The sequence below is a fragment of the Leptonotus elevatus genome, chromosome 15 (genome assembly GCF_054856555.1).
Source record: "Leptonotus elevatus isolate MCC_2025b chromosome 15, RoL_Lele_1.0, whole genome shotgun sequence".
Taxonomy (NCBI): domain Eukaryota; kingdom Metazoa; phylum Chordata; class Actinopteri; order Syngnathiformes; family Syngnathidae; genus Leptonotus; species Leptonotus elevatus.
In genome coordinates this window covers 11,947,347-11,971,388 of record NC_141253.1, presented here as the reverse complement: position 1 = coordinate 11,971,388, position 24,042 = coordinate 11,947,347, and the positions used below count along the sequence as shown (strand labels likewise).

The following is a 24,042-nucleotide window of genomic DNA, read 5'->3' as shown; positions in this document are numbered from 1 at the left end:
GAGAAAGCATTCATACTGTATATATATATATATTTATTAAATGTTTCATTGTTCATGCTAACTTGCGTTACTGTTCTATTTTTAATATGCTCGAGGTGATTTTGTGTGCCCCCTGCTGAAAGAAATCAGTTACTGTTAAATCTGTCACATTTCATCTGCTGTACTGTTATAGTCATAGACCACAAATTAGGTACACTCTTATAAAATACACTACAACAGCTGCTGCTCAATTCTGATTGACGTTTCAGATTTTATGGCGTTTCTTCTGTCATTTTGGTCAGCTATGATAACAAATAGCGCTCGAGAAAACGAGTTGGTTTATTAGTCAATATTGGGTCAATCAAAACTTCAAAAGGGTTTGAGCGCCCTCTGTTGGAAAAACGTAAGAAAAAGCAAAGACTAAAAGAGACACCAGCAAAAAAACAAAACGTTTCTATCGCTACTTTTCAGGCAATTACAATTGTTAAAATACTTCAGAAATCAGGAGATATTTGTTTTTTAGCACCGACAACTCAATAAGAATGATCAAAGCCAGCCATAAAAATGCCCGCTCTTCTTCTGTCCATGTTCAGTGATAGTCAGAGATCACAGCCTGTTGCATTTTCATCCATGCGCTTAATCAGCGTGATCCGTGGAAAAAGGTCCACCACGGTCCGCGGAAAATGCAGCAGCTGTCAGCATTCCTGATGCCTTGGACAGGAGGGATGAAAGTAAGACACCCGTCCTGAAGCAGCTTGATGTCAGTCGGAGGATTCATTTTTTTTTTTTAGATCAGAAAGAAGTTACCTCTTTTAAAATACCTACGGGAGAATTCCATTTTGTCCAAGAAAAGACTAAATAGTCAATGGTCCGTGAAACCCCAATGTACTGATCCCCACCAGACCACTGATGTGTATAAAAAGTCTACCGCACCCCAGTTCAAATGCCAGGTTTTTGTGAGACGTATTCAAAAAAGAGACCAAGATAAATCGTTTGAAAACATTTTTCACCACTATTGTGACCTATAATCGTCTGTACAACTCATCCATCCAGCCTTTATCTGTACTGCTTCTCCTCACTCACCAGGGTTGCGGGTGTGCTGGAGCCTTTCCCAGCTGACTTTGGACGAGAGGACGGGTGCACCCTGAAATGGAATTGATAAAATGTGAGAGGGTAAGTAAGTAATAATAAACAACTATGATAATGTGGTTGCATAAGTGTGTACACCCTCTTTTAACTGGGGATGTGCTATGTTCAGAAATAACCACGATCACATTCAGACTTAAGTAATGGGAGTCAACACAAATCTGCCACCATTCATTATGCACAGCGGTTATAAAGTTTATGAGTTACATTAATGGTGGGAAAAGATTTTAAATTATACCGTAGTTTTTGGTTTGTTTGTTTGTTTTCACATCACAAAATCCAGTCATTCAAACAGGGGCGTGTTTATTCACTGCGATTTAAGGCTACATCATTAAAACATTATGAGAGAATAACGAAATTGATTCTGCAGGATTTCCTCCCCAACAAGGGATGCTTCTGTCAAAAAAGATTCATGAGTACACCTAAGAAAACACTAGAAGGCGATGTTGTGCAACAGAAGTGGGCCAAAGTGGCGGCAGAACCTCTTTTCAGCGGGCTTGATTAAATAATAATAAAAAAAATTAAGAACTGTGTCGGGATGGGTGGAGAAAATAATTGTTTTTCATCAATTACTTTCTTTACAGCATGGGTCTCAAAGTCAATTTACGTGGGGGTGGCTGGAAAATAGGGGTTGAAGTATTCAAAACAACAGTACAACTAACCCATTAATTTCTCATGAGCCTGGGCTATGGTAAGTGATTTAAAAGAAGAAGAATAAGAAGAAGGGGGGAAAAAACCCCACAAAACGCCCAGGACAACGGCAGCAAAAAAAAAATAATAATAAAAAGGTGGGAGCCGTACGACCATTAAACTTTCATGTCAAGATGAAAAAATTTAAATAGACAAATAGACAGTAAGAAGCAACGTATTTTTAATGTTTCCCGATGCACATGGTGCATAAAACACTATAAATGAATTAAACCTAACAACAAAACTAAGATTCCACTAGATGGCGCCAAAACGATGCTTAAATTAATGCTTTGGTCTGAGTAAAAAAATTATCAAATAAAATTGTCAATGAATAACGGATGATTGGATACAAAATGAAAGAAAAATGTGTGCAATCACAAATGTCAAACCGCAATATGCGGGGTAGTGCACTTCTCAAATAATAGGCCTAAGAATCTTCTCTCGCTTTACTCACAAATGTATTTATTCAATGTGAACTCTAGACCTGTTTAGCTGAACACAAAGCTATTATTCGTTTGTATTAATCGAAATAGGTAACACACAAGTAACTTGTATGTTTTGCCATCTAGTCATTTAAATGTACTGTCGGTCACTATCTGTTGCAGGCATAGGTAGATAAACAAAGATACATTATACACAAGAGCTTAAACACCAACAAGAAAGAGGAAGGTGCATTTACACACAAATGCAACAAACCTACTTGAAATATGTATTTACGTCAGTGCTTCTAAATAATTTTTTTGTAACACCCCTCCAGGGAGAAGAACATATTACAACCTCCAACTATCTTCCCAACTCTCCACCGCTACTGTATATAGTAAATAGTAAAATTGTTCTAAGTCTCCTTCTGGATTCTCTGATCATGAGAGCGCCACTGCCACCTCCTGTAGTGGATGAGCAATTACACTTTATTCTGGTACAGCAAAAAAAAATAAAAAATACCCAATGTTACATGTGCTGCCCTTGGCATCACACCGTGCGCCCCCAGGGGGGCCGGCCTACCTATTTGAGAAGCACTGATTTACGGCGACAGGTGATTCTCACACACAAGGCCTGCTCTGCACAATATGTGGCGATTTAGCGTTATGATGAATTATTCATGGGCGTCGCGTTATATTTGTTTTGCCGTGCCTTTGTTATGTTGCCGCACATTTCAGGAGTAAGCTGCTAATATAGTTAAATAATGTAGGCTTCACGAAGTTCAGGTTTATTGTTACAAGTTATCTGCAAAATACCTCAGATTTTGTGTTGGTCTTGTCATTCATGATGTGTTACCATAGTGACCGTTGTTACCGTTTTTTGCTTCTAGTACAGGAGCATAAAAATACACATGGGTTCTATCTTGTATCATTTTATTAATCAGCCGAAAATGTTATTGGCTCTTATTCTGTCACATGATTTCACCTGTTGCCTTTTCAAAGCAACTCTCAGAACATGTTTTTTAAACTCTTTTTTTGCTAGCTTGTGGGCTTTTTCTCACTACCACAGGAAACTAAGGTGCAAAAATATGCTTATACTATGAAATACAAAATGAGGATAGGGTGCAGAAATGGGCTAACACCATGTAAAATAGCGGACAAGTATGGGAATATAGGCGTATACCTGGCAAGACAAAAGAAAAACGAAGTGAAAACGAAGGCCTTACACTGTGTGAGACAAAAGAAAACCTTGATGCAATTATAGGCATACTGTACTGTCTACCGTGCGAGACAAAAGGTAAATATAGGAGGGCATCATAATGTTCATTGTGTTGAATAAAAGAGCACAACAGGACCAATTAATTGGGTATATTCACACAAGGACAGGATGCGAGCACTTCATTCTTTCTGCCTACTCGCATCCAGGGAAAAAAATGACGTCACATGACTGTGTCAGTGGGGGAGGGGAAGCCCGCTGTGCTCTCTCCTCCTGCACCGAATGTGTCACACCATCGAGGGGCAGGAAGCACCACTCGGGCCTTTCAAGACACTCATGCACATATCATTCCTGCCTTGCTCATAGCGTCGATTTGTGTCACCTGACAAATGAATCCATCATAGCGCCGTTCACGCAATAAAGGCTGGGAGTTGTGCGAGGCTGCCAGGTGCGTCGAGGACTTGTAAGCAAGGCCCAACGAGGGACATCTTCGTTTGTTCAATCTTTGAAATACCAACATGAATATGAAAATCGCAAAAAAGTGAGGCTGTTTTCTTGAACACTGCCAGAAAATGATCAGTGCAGTCCCTTTTGGCTGTAGAATTAATCAAAGACCTACTGTTATAGGACTAACGACACCCTAGTGATCTTAGTTAAACCTACCTCATGTATAGTCTCTATACGCATAAGTCCCGCTTAATCGTAACGGCTACATAAAAAGGGAGCTTGTATTGACACCCATATTCGACGTTCCCCGATGATTTCTTCCACTCCGTCTCCCCCACCTCCATCTGCCTCCCTCTCTCTCTCTCTCTTCTTCCTCTGCACCAGCTGCTGCTCCAGAGCCAGAGTGGAGAGTCCCTTCACCACCACCACCCCCTCCAGCGACAGAGACAAAAGGCCTGATTCGCCTGCTGAACACTGACCCCCCCCCCACACCTTCCCCTACTTCTATCCTTTCCTTCATGAATGTCTGTGAAGGTGGCAGCGGCGGCCAAAGGCGGAATTGGAGGCCCGGACTGGGAGTGAAGCAGAGTGGGAGGGAGGGAGGGGGAGGAAGAAGAAGATGGAGGCTGGAATGGATGGGGTAAGACACTAAGGCAGGTGCTGAGGCCTCGACAGGAAGACATCAATTTTCCAGTGTGGGGGGAAAGATCTTGCTGGGTATGCAATATTTAGCTATATATTTGCATGTGCATGTTTACGTGTATGCATGTATCCGTGGGGGCATGTGGGGAGGGATGGCATCTGTTTGGTAGCAATCTTGGCGAGGTAATTGCATGAAGACCCCGTGTTTGCCCATGCCACCCTTTCTTGAGGATCAAGCACTTCGGATATGGCGTGCATGTAGTATGTGCATGGATACGCAATGTTTGCCAGGGCCATTGAGAGTTGAGAGAATCTAGGGTAGGTCGTAGGTGCATGGATACCCAGTGTTTGCCCATGCCACTGGTTCTTTGGGATTAAGGGGCGAGGAGACCTATTGGTTTTAGGCGCATGGATACCCAGTGTTTGACTATTTCTTGGAGATTGACAGAAATCGTTTTGGATTTGGTGTTCGGAAAACACAACCAACATGAGGGCAACTGACCAAGTTAATTAATTGAACCTGCCTTCTGTCCATTGTCATCAGTCCAACATCCAGACCTGCAATCCTCACCCCTCATCTTGACTTCCACAATATCCTCAACCTCACAAGCCGTAAATATTATTTCCTTCCCTGTTGTTGTCATTTGCATACTACTGCATATTTGATTTACTTTCCATAAAGTCGTCTATCCCAGCATCATTTTCCAAAGGCCAAGGGAAAAATGAGAAGTGCCATCCCGTCAGTAGAGCATTCTGTCTTCTTCCTGTGTGCTCTTGAGGCCGCAATGCAGCGCTGGGCTTTATGTCGAGGCGAGGAGAACTAGCTGAAACCAGTTTAAGGCAGAAAGAGAGCCGACGGGAACAATGCTGTCTCTGTGCTCCTCTGAGAGATACAGGCAGTTTTGCGCGCCAATCCAATGGCGGCCCCTCGCATCTCGGCCGCCAGCTACCATGGAGCAAGCGTCGACCCTGCGGCGATTCGCTATATGGCGAAAACTCGCAGAAAAGACATCAGGGAGATTTGGGAAGGGACGAAGGCAGAGGGGGGCGGCTGCCTGGAAGTCTGTGAATCTGCAGCCAGACACACACACACACACATACATACACACACACAGCGCAGGATATATGTCTTGTTTGTATGTCTGTGTCCTGCCAGTGCTTCAGAAAATGACAAAGGAGGATCCTTCCCAGGACCACCAGCACTTAGCACAACCCTGGACGTAACCTGACCCTGACTTCTGGGCCTTTTGTGAAGAGGCAGGATTTTTTGTTGTTGTTGCTTCAGTCAGGGTGGCGCATGGCTTTTTGAGGATTAGCAGTGTAGTCAATGTTTGTTGCAGGATGAGGGAAGGGGAAAGGAGGAAGGTTTGGCTAGTGGCTGCAGAGGAGCGGGTCGAGAGGGTGAGGAGGAGCTGATTTTCTTGCATGTTTCGACAACTAATCTTTATTTTACTGGCATTGTGTTGATGTCGCAGTGAGTGGATGTGGGTTTCAGTGATGCATGAGTCTGAAAGAGATGATCTGTGTTAATTATTTGACATATTTGTGTGTATTGAACATTCATTTTCAGTATCAGACGTATCGGGCTTGCTGCTCCCACCAGGCCTCAATCTCTCTCTTGCTCTCTCTCTCTCTCTCTGCTGTTGCAGCAGCCATTTTCACATCCTTTCATTGCTAGTCAGCGCCTTTCCCTCCACCCCCCCTCTCAACCAACACTGAAACCTCCCCATCACCTGGATTGAGAAAGGCTTCTTAATATAACTGGGGTTGGAAAAAAAAAATCAGTGTATGCAGATTCTGGTTGCCAGTCACATGGCACAAAGAGCAGAAGTGGTGTTGATGATGGAACCAGTCCTCAACAAGCATGATGCAAGCACTGAGCATATTCCATATTTCACAGTAGTACCACCCACTGTGAAAAATGAAAAGCAGAAAAAATACCACGATTAAGTTGGAAATTGAAATGCACCTACGAGTGTAATACGATTTGTCATGAGATATGGCCATAAGGTTAAGAGAAAAGCCAGCATTAATCCTCTTAATTCCTGATGCGCTAGCTTTTCTGTTTGCAGATATTAATAGTACTGACAAATTGGGAGCTGCAATCAACAAGTCTGGTCCAGTGTTCATTAACACTGGATTTCATCCTGCAGAAGCCCCAAAACAAATTACAATCAAACACATAATTTTATGTCACTAAAATAATCCGTGAGAGAGTCATATTAGGATGGTCAATCCATTAACTCTATATTATCTTCTGCCCATTATAGGTGAGGTCCTAATTATAGCAGGTCAAGGAACATGGGAGATATGAAGACACCAGACTTTGACGATCTCCTGGCGGCCTTCGACATCCCCGACATGGTGGATCCTAAAGCTGCAATTGAATCTGGCCAGCAAGATGACCATGACAACAAAGTCAAGCAAGCGAAGAGTGGGTCAACAACCAATGAAGATGTTGGTGTAAGTGTCATCGTCAAGAATATTAGAAACGTGGATGCGAGGCAGCATGTTGGAACCCTGTTAGAAAAAGATTCACAGTTCCACTCCCAACCTCATTTGATAAGAATTGGCAATAAACTTCAAAATGGATTTTTGACTTCCACGCCATCGGGTGTTCTTTGTACCAAAAATGGATGGTATCCTTCCAACGGGGATGGAAATTCAGCCTCCGATCAGTTCAGTCCAATCTCCAGTGCAGAAGAGTTTGAGGAGGACAAGATTGAAGTAAGTGAGCCAAAGATCAAAAGAAAGAAAGAGAGGCAGATTTCTAAATATCCTGCACCGGTGGAGAAAGTTTCAAAGTCCAAAACAAAGGACTACAAACGAGATCAGAATAACAACCAAGATATAAGTTTGGAAGGTTCTGTGTTCAATAACACCCCTCAATCGAGTTTGTTTCAAGAAGAACCCAAGGAAACGCTTCACTTTACACAGTGCAAGGAGAATAATGAGCACGCGGCTCAAATCCAGTCAAAGACCTCTGCAAAACTTTCTTCTTGCATTGCAGCCATTGCCGCTCTTAGTGCTAAAAGGGAAAGAATGACAGACTACATTTCCGATTCTCCTATTACAGAGACGGACTCAAACCAAGACAACGAAAATTCCAGAGGTCCAGTGAAAAAACATGAGCAGGAATCAGCACTGGAGTTGGCGAAGCGCCTGCTATCAGGAGCGCCGGATAGTCCCTCGAGTGTAAATAGTGAGAGCAGCAGCACCGACCCCACACAGGTCATTCCAAAAGTCAGGATAAAAACGATCAAGACCTCTTCTGGACAGATCAAGCGCACAGTCACACGAGTCATCCCAGACTTGAATAAAGGAGACCATTTTGGAAATGGTTTAACAGTAAAGGCTACCAGTGGTGCATTTATTTCATCTTCCACGGTGTCCTCTTTGCCAACTACAGTTGTTGCAACCCGCGGAGGACCATCATTTGAAATAACTAAACAGATGACCATCAAACCAGTAGCAACAGCCTTCCTGCCAGTCTCAGCTGTCAAGACTGCCGGTTCCCAAGTCATCAGCCTGAAGCTGTCGAATAACACCACAGTCAAAGCAACCGTCATTCCAGCTGCCTCGGTACAAAGTGCCAGCAGTGCCATCCTTAAAGCGGCAAACGCTATACAACAACAGACTGTCATGGTCCCCGCTTCCAGTCTGGCTAATGCCAAACTCGTACCAAAGACAGTCCATTTGAGCAATCTCAATCTTCTCTCGAAGAAGGTGTCCCCTGCTGCCGGCGAGTTCCAAAAAGAAATGTCCTCCTCCTCCAAGCAATCACAAGGACTTAAACGGCAAGCACTTCTCACAGGCCAGTCTTCGAAGAAACTCTCCAGGGTTCAAGTCTTCAGCAGCTCTCAAAGCTCTGTAGTTGATGCTTTTAATAAAATTTTGAGTAGCATAAATCCCGTTCCTGTGTATGTTCCAAACCTCTCGCCGCCAACCTCAGCCTGTATTACCCTTCCCACTCGCGGGTACAAGTGCCTGGAGTGCGGCGATTCCTTTGCTCTTGAGAAGAGCCTGACCCAACACTATGAACGTCGCAGTGTGCGTATCGAGGTTACCTGCAACCACTGCTCAAAAAGTCTCGTCTTTTACAACAAATGCAGTCTGCTGTCTCACGCTAGGAGCCATAAGGACAAAGGCGTTGTCATGCAGTGCTCACACCTAATATTAAAACCGATCCCTGCAGACCAGATGATAACACCATCGCCCTTTTCTGGACCACCCACCGTCACAGACAGCAGCTCCTCTGCCTCTGATGCACAGGCATTACCAGTTCAAACCACAGGAAAAATCCCAAGTGGTGGGTCACAAAGCGCAGTGATTTCAACTCCAAACAATACTCCCCTCGAGGCAGCCATGCCCTTAGAGGACGATGCATCAAAGCTCTGCAGGCACAGCCTCAAGTGTTTGGAATGTAATGAATCGTTCCAGGACGACAGTTCACTAGCAACGCATTATCAACACGTTCTGGAGACCAGTGGGCAGGTATGGTACATCAAGCTGCGTTTAAAACCTCACATTTATCACAGCGGATATCTTCCAGTCCCACACTCAATACTTAATAGGTGAAAATAGGCCATACAGAAAACATTATTTTTAATCGTTTTATAACTCCCACACCTTTAAAGCGGAAGTCAACCCCCCCAAAATTTCTTGACAATATATGTTCTATGCAGCCGCACCAGTCTAAATATGGTATTCTGGTTAATATTGCGTTAGTGGAATATGAGTTAAGCAGCAAAATCTAGCAGTTTTTATCAATATCAAGTTGCCCACTTTGCCACTTGCTGTCAAGTGAAAATAACATCAATCAATCAAACAAACGTTATTTATATAGCACATTTCATACATCAAAATCCAACTCAAGGTGCTAAACAAATAAAACATCTATAATACAATAAAAAGAAAAATCATCCATCATCCATCATCAAACACCCAACCTCCCTCCTCCCCACACATGGCGGGGCACAGAGAAACCATGTGAGGAAAGGCGCCCAGGAAACACTGGAGCTAAAAACTAAAAGACAACAAAATAAAAACAGTTAAAAGCTAAAAGAAAAACACCAAACCTCACAGTTGCTCAGGTCTCAGACAACAATCAATCGCAGCTCAGCTTCAGAAGACAGGTGATTAGTCGTTGCCTGAGCCCTGAGCAACTGTGATGTAATCTTTAGTCAACATCAAGTGACAAAATGGCCACCCCTGAAATAGATAAAAACGGCTGGATTTTGCTTCGTAAGTCATATTCCACAAATGTAATATTATTCAGAATGTAATGTTTAGACTTGTGAGGTCATATATAACATATTATAGTCAAGAAATGTTCAAGGTTGACTTCCTCTTTAAACACATTTCAACTAATTAAAACACTTACTTATTAAAGTCCTCCTTAGTGCCTATTCTCACTCTCTCGCTGTCAAGGAATGGCAAAAATCCTCCATTTTCCAGACCACTTATTCCTCACAAGGGTCGCGGGGTGCTGTAGCCTATCCTAGTCTGTCTTCGGGCAGTAGGCGTCGTACACCCTGAACTGGTTGCCAGCCAATCGCAGGACACGCATTGACAAACAACCATTCACACTCACAATCACACCTTAGTGTTTAATTAGCCTACCATGCATATTTCTTTTTTAATGTGGGAGGAAACCGGAGTACCCAGAGAAAATCCATTCAGGCACAGGGGAGAAATCAGACATATAAAAAGACAGTTAACATAAAAACAATGAACACAATAAAACAGTAAAACAATGCAGTCTAATGATGAGTCGGAAGTCAATAAATAAAAACATAATGAAAAAGGACTTACTTGGACATTTCCCCAAATAGGAAGCAAAGTATGTTTCCTTCAAGCTGCTTTTTTCCTCACTTCCATTTGAAGGTTACTGTAAAACTGGCACATTAAATAAAGGAGAATTAAACAATGCATATTTAAACACAAAAATGTTTAACCAAACCATATAATGCCCTTTAACAAAAGTGCAATATCATAATGATAACATAAAATGTGAACTGTCATATAGCTTTATACTTAGTTAAATTAGCACCAATTTTACGGTAATGATAAACCTTATTGAAAAAAAAAACCTACAACTTTAAAGGTGTAGTTTAATTTTGGCCTGTCCAGGACATTTCTGGTCAGGTACTCCACATTTTCCTTCCAGTCAAGCTGCAGAGGCAAACTACTATCAGTGCCATACGCAAATGTCACTGTGCGAACCCCTGCTCCTGATTGGTGGCCTGATTTCACGCTCATTCCTGGTTGGCTGCTGTCCTCAACAAACAGCCACGGAAAAATGTCGGACAGCACCTTTACTTTAGCACACACAGTGCAGCAAGACATTCTAACAGAGCATATAACAATACTCACCGGCATATATTCTCTCTGCTCTAAGGAAACAACTATTAGTGGACTACAATACGTGATACTACACTCCAAGACGTGCAACTCTAAATTCAGACTTGAAATAGCAATATGACAGTCAGCAATTGTTTTCTTGTAAGGATTTTAGAGGCATTTGGCACGCATAGGCCTATATGTCATGTTTTTCTTTTTAGAAACGTCCACTAAGATGGCAGCTCCTTTTCACGTTGCTACATGAAATCTATCGTGTAAAAATCTGCGCCATAGCAGGGACGCAAACACTGAACCGCAAACATAGCGAGGGTTCACTGCACACTTGAGATTTCAAGCAGGAAAAGTACTTGCACAACATTTGCAATAGCCATCCTCTCTATTTTCCTTTCTCTGTCCTATCAGAAGGCTTGCACCGCCTGCCAAATGCTTCTCCCAAACCATTGCAGTTTTCTATCCCATCAACGAATCCACCAGCACAAGTCTCCATACGTTTGTCCCGAATGTGGCGCGAGCTGTCGTTCTGTCCACTTCCAGTCCCACATCACCAAGAACTGCCTCCACTACACCCGTAGAGTCGGCTACCGGTTAGTCTCTTGAACTGAAATGCATTTGTTGACTTGACTTGACTTAAATTCTTATGGTGGTAGACCAGTTACTTTCCAACACAACTTAAGTAGTGTTTGTGTGCAACCCTTTTTTTCCTTCACATTTTTCATGAGCTGATCTCAAAGTTCTAAAACTTTTGTTATGTTCATGCTCTCAAATAGTGTAATGCAGTGCTCACTAATGCAGTTAGTAGATTTGCTAACAATATATTTTTTTAATCATTTTTTTTTTGGTTACCTAGAAAAACCGTCAGCTCATGAAAAATGGCAGCAAAGACAAGTCTTGATATCGCCTACTTTTTTCCTGTCTTCAGGTTTGACTTTGACTAACTAATTTATTTTTCTCCACCCATTAGCTGTATCCACTGTAGTGTGATCTTCGCTGATGTTGCGACTCTGAAGTCGCACGTCCAAACTATACACTGTGAGATCTTCTATAAATGTCCGCTTTGTCCCATGGCCTTCAAGTCTGCGCCAGCAACACACTCACATGCATACACGCAGCATCCTGGATTGAAAGCAGCAGAGCCCAAGTGAGTCTTGATAAAGGCCACATGGAACAAAAGCGCTTCACATTTTGATTTTTGTATTCCAAGTGTTCCGTTGCATTGGAGAATTGCCAAGAATACGGCAACTTGATACCCACGACCAAATCGCAGGAAAATTGCCCTTTCTGTTTCAACAGTTGAAGGATTTGTGGGTTTTAGGCATGGTGGATTAACTTGGTTGTTGTTGTTCCATATGGAAACTACTGACTTAAATAGCTCCTCATTAGCAGGTGTAACAAATTAAGTGTGATGATCAAATCCGGTATTCCCAAAAATTCAATGAACGATGTCATTTTTTTATTTAAGGACACTGTCTTTCTTCTATGCGACAGGCTTATCTACAAGTGTTCCATGTGTGATACTGTATTCACACTGCAGTCTCTGCTCTACTCACACTTTGACCAGCATGTTGTCAATCATAAAGTCCCTGTCTTCAAATGCCCCGACTGCTCCATGCACTATGCACAGAAACAGCTCATGATGGACCATGTAAAGGTAGGACCTCAATATGTTACGCACAAATCTATTCAATAACTCAATGACATATCAATTCAACTCAATCAATGAAACTTTTCCAGGCCATCCATGGAACGTTGAAGACCATTGAGGCTCCATCAAACTTGGGGCTTAACCGCCCTCTCAGCACCAAGGCAACAAATCCAAACAGCCCCAACAATGCCCCCAACAACAACAAAGACGGGGGACACGCCAATGGTCAGAACAAGGATGTAAATAAAGCAGCACCTTCATCACCAAAAAAAGCCACCAAAAACAGCTCAGGGGAACTTAAGAAAGCCAATGATTCAGGGTATACGTGTGGAGAATGCAACACCGTCTTCACTCCCAAGGAGGTTTTTGTGGCTCACATGAAACGAGAACATGGCAAGGTAAATGTCTCGGAAACATCTTACATGTTAAGTCGGGGAACACTGTCAAGGAGAATACCTCACAATCTTCCTATCTCACATTAGATATTGAAGAAGCACCCGTGCCGACTGTGCGAGAAGTCCTTCAGTTCTACCCACAGTCTTTGTCGACACAATCGCCTCAAACACAAGGGGGTGCGCAAAGTCTACACATGCCCGTGAGTACAAGCTGCAAGTGATTTGTAACATAAATGTAAAAACGGATACCAGGCAGTGAAGCAAAAAGGAGAATTTAGTTGGCGGACTCTCAGAACCATTCCAGAAAGCTGTTCCGGCATTAGTCATCAGTACTCTTGTAGTATGGTATACAAAAAGAAAAAACGATGAGTAATGCTAGGAAGTGAGGTCGATCTACTAACCTGCTTTCATGGTAGGAATGTTACTTTTGTTTTGAAGATCCACCATGTAACTGAATTAAGAGAAATTGCACCTGGTTGTTAAAAACTCTGCTTGATCCAAGTCCTGGTCATTGTGGAGTAAAGTCAACTAGTCTGTAAACTAGCTTGTAACTTAACTTTTGCCTCTTGACTTCCACTTTAAGCAAACTCAACCAAGCGGTGGCTGGTCACTCGGAAGAACTGAATCTGAATCTTTATAAATAAGAAAAAGTGAAGTCAGAGAGATTTGACAAGTTTAGTCGTAGTAAGACCAAAATGGCTACAGAAATAATAAACCATGCCAATGCGAGTGAAAGAGGACATGAAAAGCTTATTGGGAGTGTCTGTGATTTTATTGCACTTTAACAGGCGCTGCCCGACTCTCAGTCAGCCGTTCACGAAGAGAGTGCTGCTGGATCAGCACATTGAGTTGATGCATGGCACCTCAGAAGAGAAAACTGCAACGTCTGATACCAACGATGATTTGGCAGATAAGAAATCGGTGGGGAAATAGTTTATTTGTACTTCACCTTTCCAGTCACTAATTTTTTTTTTTTTTAATGTCGTTCACAGACTGCCAGCCCCAAAAGAAAGAACGAAGCCAATGAGAGGTTCCCAGGTTTAAACCCAAGGACTTTGGATTCCCAACCTTTGAAGAGGCTCAAGGTGAACATCCCCAAAGTTCACAGGTGCGGCGTGTGCGGCTTCACCACAGAGGACGTCGCCGCCTTCCACAAACACATCCCCCAGCACAAGTCGGACGGCTCGTCCTTCCAGTGCCAGGAGTGCGGCCTGTGCTACACCTCGCCCCGCTCCAAGGCCCGACACCTCTTCATTGTTCACCGGCTGAAGGAGAAAGGTCTCAACCGATACAGGGGTCAGGATGACGATGAGAGCCAGAGGGAGAACCAACTGAACGTCACGGTGGACGGCGATGACGGGACGCCAAAGACCAAATGCAAAGTGTGTGGGAAGCTATTTGAAACGGAGGGGAACCTGAACATTCACATGAGGACGCACGGCATGGCTTTCATCAAGGCCAAAAGACTCAGTTTGGCAGAGAAATGAAACAACTACTCAACTTACATGGTCCTGCTATGTACAAAATACTGCTAAATATATTCTATGTACTGTTCACACAGAACTTGTAAAACACAGTATATGAGATTCATTTTTTGTTTTTAATTGAACAAGATAGTTTTTGTACTTCATGTTTCTACAGACTTGAATTGATTTTTATAGAAGAGTATTTTATTTTGAAGGGTTTGCACTGTTGCGTAGAGCTACATAACGTATGGCTGTAGTATATTGTCATTGTGAAATTCTCCACATAAACACAGGTATTTTTCAGATGTGATATTTTCTACGCCTTTTGGCCTTTCGTCCATGGAAATTAGTTTCAACAGAATTGAGTTTTTACTTATTTTGACGGTCCCCTTTAAGCAACACCACAATTTTGCTCTATTATCTTCTATTTAACAACAGAATACATCCAGCGACGATAGCACCCCTCTGTGCGGGAAAAATATTTTCTTTTTTTTTTAATAGGCCTACATGTGTATGAGTGGACTTAGCCTTTCAGTCAACGTTATTCTCGCTCATTGGTACATTAAAGAATGTAACCGGCTGTTACACTGAAAAACAAAGCTAAACAAGAACTTTCCGGGATGCTTTGAATTGCCGACGTTGTAACAGCCGCAACTATCAATAAGCTGTCGGATAGAAGGGAAACTGCTTTTTGACCAATAATAGGTCTCTCGCTGTAAAATTGCATGTGAGAAGCAGTCTGTGAATTAGAATGCTGTCTTGTTGCTGCTACTGTTGCTACTGTTTTATTTTAAAATTCTGTTAGACAATTCAGATGCTTGCGCTGGTCTTTATGTCAATAAAAGTTGAAAGCCACGAAAAAGATAATGTCATCAACTTGTAATAAGATGGTAGACATTACTGTTTCTCAATTACCTATTTTAAAAAATGAAAACAAATGTAAGAGGAACTATGCTATGTACGGTAGGTTTTTGAAGCAAGCGTACCCTCTAGTGGTCAATGCTGAATTTTATTCAACTTAACAGAAGACGACATTAAACATTAACCAACATAAAAATACTTCTCAAACTGAACTCTAAAAAATCATTGAGATCATTTTTCTTAAACAAACTCTCTAATCTAGTGGTGAACTAATAGATTGCAAAACCTTACATTGAAATGCGTGCATTTTGAAGCAATAGAGTGCCTCAGAGAACACAAATCACAAGTCTACTACTAATACGTTCAAGTTCTTCTCCATCGGGGTATCTGTAGCAGAAAGATGGCGGCGAAACATGTGAGCCACCTGTAAGGCACGGTGAGACCTATGTTATATAATTAGTGATTAATAGACCAATATTATAATAATCATATGATGCCCTTATTTATTTGTTAATATATTTATATTATTGAGCCTTTATTGTGAGGGTCACAAATTTAACTCCAGAAAATTATCAGGATTGTTTTGCTGAAATAAATGTTTAATTCAAAAAATATATATTTAGATATTGTAATTTCATTATCCACAATACGGTTCCTTACCCCGTAAAGGCAAGCCTAAAGGAAAACATTGCTAATTAAAAATAAATCAGTGTCACGCCTATTAATGATTAGGAAATTAAACACATTGAGCGCCACTCATCTTTTGTGAAGCGAAGGTGCTAATCGCATTGGACCCGCCTGCAATGACGGAGAGACAATCTGGGCCATTTTTACATGCAACTGAATACTTTACACCTAATGTGGAAAAGCAGGTGTGGATGAATCACACCTGTCAAGGTTGTTTAACCCTCACCCCACTTTAAAAACCCACTCCTGTAAAAAGATGAAGGCACTTTTATAATGGCCTTGCGTTGGGTGAGCTTGTTTGTTCTTGCAGGTTTAAGTGCACTCCTAAAGACAACACAACCGTTCACTGTGTCCGAAAAATGTGCAATGGATACCAATACTTTCCTACGGGAAATGAATCAGGACAAGCCGAAGGAATACGCTGTTCTCAGTAAGTGGTGCTTCTTCTTCTTTTTTTCATTACATTTGTGGCGGTTCTTTTTTTACCCATAATATCATATCCATAATAAACTGTCATTACATGTTGAGAAATAGAGACCCCAATGTGGGGCAACAACTCAAAAGTTTGGAGAAAACAGATTTAACCATATGTACTGTAAATTTTAATTATGTTTTAGGGGCCATTTCATTTCATTCATATAACAAAAGAAATTAATTTGTTGTTAGTCATTTACACAAAACAGACCAAATAATTGAATACACAATATAAAAAAACTTGTGGTGTATAAGGGTCACATTTCTTACTTACTCTTACTCATGATTTCCTATGGGAAATAAACCAGGACAAGTCTGAGTAAGGAATGACCTGTTCTCAGTGTGTAATGCATCCCACCCCCCCACCCCCCCATTACACTTGCGGCAGTTCTTTTCTTTCTTTCGTCTTCTTTTTCTTCTTCTTCTTCTTAACCCAAAATACTATACCCATAATGTACTGTCATTAAATGAAATAAATGTTGTGCTTGTTTGATAATGAATGAAACTAGTTGCAGCTTATTGCTTTGATACTAGAGACCCCAATACATATTGACCAAGGGGGCATTTTGGGCCACAACTTGAGCTTGGAAAACACAAATTTAAGTACGTGTTCATTTAAATTGTTTTGGGGGCCATTTCACCATATTCACACAACACAAGAACTACATTTGTTGTTAGTCATTCACACAGAACTGTTCAAATAATTACATACGTAAAAATACAGATATATTAAGTGTAAAAGACTCACATTTTTTTGTCCATTCCAATGGCTGCAGTGTTTACACGCCAGCTTGTCTTTTCTTATTCGTAGTCACAACACAGTACAAGAACAAATTTTCATTAACAACCAAATAACCAATATAACTGACTGCAGCTGTATTGTGTAATTTCTACATGTCAAATGTCAGAAACTCAACATTTCCATTCTAGAGTTCAGTCATTTTATTCTCCTGCAGCGAGTTTAAACGCGCAGCAAAACACGTCGTCTACTACCAAGCTGTGTGCGCTTCTCTGAGCAAAACATGATAAAAATATATAGAATACAGTGTATATAATTCATAAATTGAGTACAGTAATTTCGGGCCGAAATGAAACTTACCTGTTAAGTATAATATTTACATTTCACGCTGCTTGGACATTTACAGTACTTCCTGACAGCTTGGCGCCAAACATACTTAAACTTATTTACATACATAAAGTTATTTAATTAATGTAATTAACAGGTACGTTACAGGTAATAAAAAAAAACTAATAAAATAAAAACATGTTTCGTTGTGGGGGAAAACATTTTGAGATTGACATTGCTGTCAACTTCCGGGTCAGAAGTATTGTAGTTAGCTCTAGAGGCCAACAGGGGTCACCCACATAGTTTTTTAATGAGAAAATAAGGATGGGTGTGCAATGGCATGGGCATTCCCTCCCAGACAAGTTGAACCATTAGTCTGTTTAAAATGTGAAACGCAAAGTTTTATTTAATGAATTATTTTTTAATTACAGTGTATGATGCTTTTGGGAAACTGGGTAGCAATGTTGAAGGAGGTAATGCCAACCGGCCGGGTCTGCTGCAGCAGTGCCAGTCTGCACACAGTCCTGCCTTCTCTGGACAGTACTGCCAAGTGTTCCTCAAGCAGGTTAGGATAAATGATTACTGTGAATAAAATACCTCTTTGGTTGAATGATTTGTATCTTATTTTTCTCACAGGGAACCATTCAGTATTTTGTGGGTATCTGTGTCCCAGACTCTTGTGATGAAGAGGAGGTGCAAACGCTGGTTGAGTATGGTCAGTTAATTTAAAGTCACGGTGTTCTCTATTCGAAACAATAACGCATTTATTCACGTTTTTAACAGATTCATTTAAGATGGGACACACATCCCTCGTACCTCCATTACCTTCTATTCTGGTTAATGAGTCCACTCAGGAGATGTTTATGACTCACTGCTTGTCAGACGCCGTCGCTCCTGATGCATCGGATGTCACATGCCTGTAAGATGACATCATCGTGCATTCAACATGGCCCTTCTTCACCTTAACCGAACCTCCTTTCTATTGCAGGTTTGTGTGTTGCACAATGCTGGCGATTCCCCTTGCCGCCACCCTATTCTCAGCAATAGTGAGGTGGCACCAGAACCGAGCGGCGATGCCAACTACGGAGTCTGCCTGTTTAAACACTGGCCTCGACCAGTATGGCACCCTGAAGACGAATGGTTCTATGGGTAGCGAAGTAAATGGTAGTACAACAGAGGCAAATAGTAAGTACAACGTCCCGTACTGCCCGAAAGTCTTCGGCCAGGTCCTGCTATCTCACTCGGTCGTCTCCCGCAGACAGCACCAGGCATGGATCTTCATGCTTTCCCAAAAGCCGTGTGTACCAGTGCCTCCAGGCCTTCTCCCTTCAGACAACCAGCCGGGGTATCTTCAGCACCTCCTCGCGTTTCCCCGAAGGTGGCTACTCCTCCTTGAATGGCATCCGCATCCTCAGCCTGTTGTGGATCATGTGCGGACATTCTGCACAGTTCCTCGTGATAAACAACCTCGGTAAGCTAAATCTTACCTTATGAGACATGCAGGTCCGTTTAAATGACGATTTAATTCGCAGATAACTACAAAGACTGGAAGACAACAGTAGAAAGAAGTCCTCTGTATGTGTTTTCTCTCAGTGGACCAGTTTTTATGGCTGTAGACACCTTCCTCCTGCTAGGGTGAGAGTACAGCTGCATTCCACAACACTGAGAAGTCAGACATTGTGACCTCATGCTAGGAAAAGTCGCAGTTCTTAACAGCACAAACAACACACACCAAAACAGACATTGTTTAGAGTTCTTGAGGATTTTTTTTTTTTAATCTTTCAGAGGTCTACTTAGCGCCAGGTCTCTACTGGGCTCCATCCAAAGAGCTGAAGACAAGTTGAGTCCTGGTCTTGTGTTGGGCTATCTCTTCAGGAGGTTCAAAAGGTTAGCATTCGATGCTAGCCGTCATGGAAAGCGAACATGAGAACGGTCTTTTTTCCGTTACAGGATCCAGCCGCTGCATATCTTTGTCATGTGTTTGACCGTTGGCCTTATCTCGGTGGTGCGCTGGGGTCCTTACTGGTTTCCATTCATCGACAACTTGATGGATTGTAAAACGTACTGGTGGGGGAACTTGCTGCTGATGAGTAACCTGCTCCCGGTCCATGAGATAGTAAGGTCAACCAGTAGCTGCTAAGGATGATTATTTTGACCTTGAAATAGTTGTAAGAACTTGACCTCTCCGCAGTGTATTCCTTGGACGTGGTACCTCTCTTTGGACTTCCAGTGTTACGCCACCACTCCCGTACTGGTCTATTTCTACAGATTGTACGTGCAAACTTTTTAACACGTAATTCAAAAGATCAAAAACGGGACTCAATCTATTCTACTGCGTCCACTGCCAGGAATCGAGGTGTCTTTGCCGCCATGACGGGAGGCCTTCTGTTGATGACCACATTGGCTGGTTCACTCGTCACGGGATTCCTGCGGCTGCCCGTCTTCCAGCCGTCGACGCTGTAAGACTGACTGACGATAATCTGGTTCTGATAGTCAAACACATGAAAGGGATACAAGTTTAGCTCCTTCTTCTACTTCTCTTCTTCTTCTTCTTCTCTTGTTCTTCTTCTCTGGTTCTTCTTCCACCTCCTCCTCCTCTTCTTCTTCTTCTTCTTCCTCTTCTTCTCTTTTTTCTTCTTCTCTTGTTCTTCTTCCTCCTCCTCTTTTTCCTCTTCTTATTCTTCCTCTTCTTCTCCTTGTTCTTCTTCTTCCTCCTCCTCCTCTCCTTCTTCTTCTTCATCACGCATTTCTATTTGGAAGGAATCTTTGTCTTTGTACGACAGGAACGACATGACGTTGAAAGTTAAAAGTGGAAATGACATAATGACTTTCGAACAGACCATGTAACCGGGTTATCCCAAATGTTTTGGAAACTGGAATTTTGACCTTGACCTGAATATAAACGGCATGTAAATATAGTCATTGAAGAAGAAAAAAGAAAAGAAAGAAAGAAAGAAAAATTCACAGTTTTATGATAATTACTGTTAATTGTTTTGCACTCATCCACTCCAATTACGACTTTACTCTCATAAGATTGCGTCAGAATTTTTAACTATATTACATGTAATCATCTATTTTCCAGGACATCTGAGAATTATGTCCTGTATTATTATGTGAAGCCCCACACCAGATACGGACCATTTTTAATAGGAATCTTAACCGGAATATACCTGACAACCAAAAAAGGCCAACTCTTAAAGCACAAGGTAGGATTCATCTTCTACAATCCCAAAAAATCAAATTGGTGTCACACTCACGTGCTCGTTTCATGTTTTTGCTCTACAGTGGCAGGCGGCGCTCGGTTGGTTGTGTTGTCTGTCAGTCTTGGCGGCACTGATAGGACTGGCCTACGCCCTCCGGGGGATCCCAGCGCAACCTTCTGTGCTGCATGCGCTCTACCAGGGGCTGCACAGACCCATGTGGGCTCTGGCTATCGCCTGGATCATCCTGGCCTGCGAGGAGGGCTGCGGAGGTAAAAGATGATGAGCAGGTGTTTCAATCATTTGGCTTTTTTCAAATAATTAAGCACCAGGCTGTGTATGAGTGTACCACTAAACCATCTGAGTACTGGATTTAAAAAATATCTCATACTGACTAGGAATGTAATGTAAAAAAAAGGGAGGGGGGGGGGGGTCATCATTCTTGCTTTATCAACTTTTTTGTCCTTTTTCAGGCTTTATCAATAGCCTCTTGTCATTCTCTCTGTGGGTTCCTCTGGCGAACATCAGCTTCGCCTGCTACCTGATCCATCCCGTCTTCATCCTGGTCTACATCGGACTACAGGAGACCCCCATCCACTACACAGACGTCAACTTTGTAAGATTTTTGCCGTCTTCATACCGTCTGCCGTAAGAGCGACTTGAACGCTCGTGTGGTCTTCTTTAGATGTACCTGTTCCTCGGCCATCTGGTGCTCACGCTGGGGATGAGCGTGGTCTTAACAGTCCTGGTCGAGAAGCCCTACGTCCTCCTCAAATGGAATCGTAAAGCCGGCCAGGTGCAATACTGATTAAGCCGTTAATCAACTAACACCCTCAGCTTTGAACATTTCTTTCATAACGCAAATAAACAAGGTTGTTTCGGTTGCTTTGTTAGAAGGATTACGCAAATATATTACATTTTACTGCACACTTTCATTTTGTTGTTTCAGACTGCTTTCATTGGAAGTTTTTGAGACAGTCCTCCAATAAATGTTGAAGTTTTCACATGATGTATTTTCCTTGTTTTTTGGGGGGATTTTTTTTTAAATGCCATTGTGTTTTGACACAAATTTAGGAGATTATTCCTTTAATATGATGACTCTTTTTTTTCTGAGTATTACTGCTTAATGATTTTACGTCTTCATGATGTAAATATGAAAGTTTTTTGCCCATATGCAATGTCCTGTGAAAATTATGACTGTTCATTTAATATGACTTTCTTGTAAAATGGTGAATTTATTATTGAGACTTTTTATCATTTAAAAAATATATATTCTTGTATTTTCTAAAAAAATTAATAAAATAAAAAACTACTACTACTACTACTAATAATAATAATAATAATAATTCCCCTTTTTTTATGACTGTTCCTGTAATATGACTTTTTTTTCCTTCTGAGTAGTACGACTTTTTTGTGGGTAATACTTTTTCTGTTCTTATAGTATAATGACGTTTTCTCGCAATTTGTGACTTATTAAAGCACGTTTTTAAAGCATGAGTACTGACATTAGCGTCGAGTCTCATGCTCTTGCTTGTGTAGTTTTCCAAATTCAACATGTAAAACATCCACATGTAACAAAACTGAATGAAACATTGTATGTTTAAACACCAAATTCCTCAATCAAACTTGGTAGTTAAATTAACTGAGCTATCTTGATTTTAGCATACAGTGTCATTTCAAACACCAGACCAATGGAAAATAGCATACTCTAAAAATTAGGGTAATTACAAACCTTGAAACTGCTACCAAAACAAACAGGGAACAGCAACACATGCAAACAACACAAACAGGAATATAGTACAGTATTCTCTGCCACGGGGCCACATTTTTGAGTTGGATGGTTTGGAATAGCTGAACCTTGGCTGTGGTCTGTGCCCTTGCAGTTAACGTGATAAAGACGCTTATGAGATTTACTGCTGTAATCCAGTTTAGCATGATGGCATCTCTGATGTATTCGCCGCATCTTCCATGACAGTGAGTCAGAAGCGGCGCATGACGTCTTCTCACATTGCTTACTTACCACCAAATATGGTTCACTTTCTTGCGCAATATTTTGGTGAAGTGATGCTTCGGCCTTTTGCTCAGATTCAGGGAAGGTAAATGGGCAATATGCTCCTAAAAAGGAGTAACTGTCATGAAAAAAAAGCATTCATTCACGGTTTCATTTTAAGTAAAAAATGAAATGTTCCCTGATTGGTAAAAGGTTTCTCATCAGTATCAGTCTTCATTTAATTCAGGAGAATTTTCTTTTAATCACTTCATTCTGGCAAATTAAATGATCTTTCTCAAATGATATAGCATATTTTCTTGTACAATTATGACTTAGTAATTGGGATGCATTTTGTTCTCTGAACAGTGTGATATTATCTTGTATACAAAATTTAATTAATATTTGTTTCATGTATAAAGGATTTTAATCTTGCAAAGATTCCAACTCTTAAAAGTATGATTTTCTTAAGAATTTTTTTCGATTTAAAAATTTCTGATTTGTCAAAATGTAACTTTTTTTTTAATTACTAACCCATTCTCTCCATGTTATTTTTTCACTGAATACAAAATTAAAATATGTTTTCCTGTATAAAGGAATTTAATTTTGCTCAAAAAAAGAAAGAAAATTTAAAAAAAAAAACATTTTTATTACTAACTCATTCTCTCCATATAATTTTTTCCATGAATAATTTATTGTCCTGTTGCGTTATGACTTTCTCGTAAATGTAACTTCTTTTTTTTAATCATGTTTTTAGTCGTTTTTTCTTCCCTTATATTTACGATATTATTCCAGTAAAACTTTTTTTTAAATTCTCATACAAATTTGTACTTTACCCTTGCAATATGAAGACTTTTAAAAATCATAAAACATCACTTACTTTCATATTCCATTCAGTTGACTCTCCCACGCAGCGTCATAACAACAAAACAAGGCAGTGACGCACACATTGGACATGTGCAGCATCATCATCCTGAGCCCCCAAGCATTGACCCCCCCCCCCCCCCCACACACACACACACACACACACACAACCCCCACCCTTCTCAGGCTGTGCAACAACACAGGGTAAAAATACATCATGCTGTTGTAAGAGGACACTCGTCTCACTCTGTCTCATTGAGTGCATGAGTCCAATCCAACACGCCACAACAACATAGCGCACAAGGTGTAACATGTCCGTACGTACGCGCGCCGCTGCAAAACTTTTAGCTACTATTTTTGGTCAACATTTCCATTCATACAGTTGCCAGACACCACAAACTCATAATAATTTGTGTTTATACAAATACTTCGAATGTGCCAAATTTACTAGAAAAACATATTTAACAAATATTTTCTTGTCAACTATTAACAGTTGAA

General features: G+C 41.2%; 2 protein-coding genes and 1 long non-coding RNA gene across 6 annotated transcripts; 2 read left to right on the top strand and 1 right to left on the bottom strand.

Annotated features, from left to right (window-relative positions):
* Window positions 1-61: 61 nt before the first annotated feature.
* Window positions 62-17,706, bottom strand: LOC147161938 (uncharacterized). Of its 2 annotated transcripts, XR_015097257.1 has the most exons (6): window positions 17,527-17,706; window positions 17,176-17,227; window positions 10,354-10,437; window positions 9,923-10,172; window positions 1,063-1,123; window positions 62-690 (listed from the first exon to the last, which is right to left on the bottom strand). It is a non-coding gene; the product is annotated as an uncharacterized LOC147161938 (long non-coding RNA). The 2 variants fall into 2 exon arrangements; XR_015097258.1 differs by lacking the exon at window positions 9,923-10,172.
* Window positions 4,255-15,249, top strand: znf532 (zinc finger protein 532). 2 transcript variants are annotated; one of them, XM_086096776.1, is made up of 9 exons: window positions 4,255-4,614; window positions 6,810-9,033; window positions 11,305-11,486; window positions 11,864-12,040; window positions 12,388-12,550; window positions 12,634-12,942; window positions 13,027-13,139; window positions 13,728-13,860; window positions 13,932-15,249. In XM_086096776.1, exons 2-9 carry the CDS (start codon window positions 6,841-6,843, stop codon window positions 14,424-14,426), a joined length of 3,765 nt encoding a protein of 1,254 aa, XP_085952902.1. In that variant the 5' UTR covers window positions 4,255-4,614; window positions 6,810-6,840; the 3' UTR covers window positions 14,427-15,249. The 2 variants fall into 2 exon arrangements, with proteins under 2 accessions (XP_085952902.1, XP_085952903.1); XM_086096777.1 differs by lacking the exon at window positions 4,255-4,614 and adding an exon at window positions 5,387-5,940.
* Window positions 16,202-21,702, top strand: oacyl (O-acyltransferase like). 2 transcript variants are annotated; one of them, XM_086096779.1, is made up of 15 exons: window positions 16,202-16,383; window positions 17,925-18,058; window positions 18,130-18,208; window positions 18,277-18,412; window positions 18,482-18,678; window positions 18,752-18,964; window positions 19,026-19,128; window positions 19,279-19,332; window positions 19,444-19,609; window positions 19,685-19,764; window positions 19,842-19,952; window positions 20,576-20,699; window positions 20,779-20,965; window positions 21,167-21,309; window positions 21,379-21,702. In XM_086096779.1, exons 1-15 carry the CDS (start codon window positions 16,227-16,229, stop codon window positions 21,499-21,501), a joined length of 2,007 nt encoding a protein of 668 aa, XP_085952905.1. In that variant the 5' UTR covers window positions 16,202-16,226; the 3' UTR covers window positions 21,502-21,702. The 2 variants fall into 2 exon arrangements, with proteins under 2 accessions (XP_085952905.1, XP_085952904.1); XM_086096778.1 differs by having other exon boundaries at window positions 19,279-19,380.
* The last annotated feature ends 2,340 nt before the right edge of the window (window positions 21,703-24,042 follow it).

What these genes read in the sequence shown, in the direction of transcription:
- oacyl (XM_086096778.1), top strand. Translation starts at nt 16,227, where the DNA reads ATGGCCTTGCGTTGGGTGAGCTTGTTTGTTCTTGCAGGTTTAAGTGCA. An exon ending in CCTCGTGATAAACAACCTCG is followed by an intron (nt 18,965 to 19,025) that starts GTAAGCTAAATC and finishes TTTAATTCGCAG; the next exon opens with ATAACTACAAAGACTGGAAG. An exon ending in GTCTTCCAGCCGTCGACGCT is followed by an intron (nt 19,953 to 20,575) that starts GTAAGACTGACT and finishes TCTATTTTCCAG; the next exon opens with GACATCTGAGAATTATGTCC.
- znf532 (XM_086096776.1), top strand. Translation starts at nt 6,841, where the DNA reads ATGGGAGATATGAAGACACCAGACTTTGACGATCTCCTGGCGGCCTTC. An exon ending in TTCTGGAGACCAGTGGGCAG is followed by an intron (nt 9,034 to 11,304) that starts GTATGGTACATC and finishes CTGTCCTATCAG; the next exon opens with AAGGCTTGCACCGCCTGCCA. An exon ending in TTGAAAGCAGCAGAGCCCAA is followed by an intron (nt 12,041 to 12,387) that starts GTGAGTCTTGAT and finishes TCTATGCGACAG; the next exon opens with GCTTATCTACAAGTGTTCCA.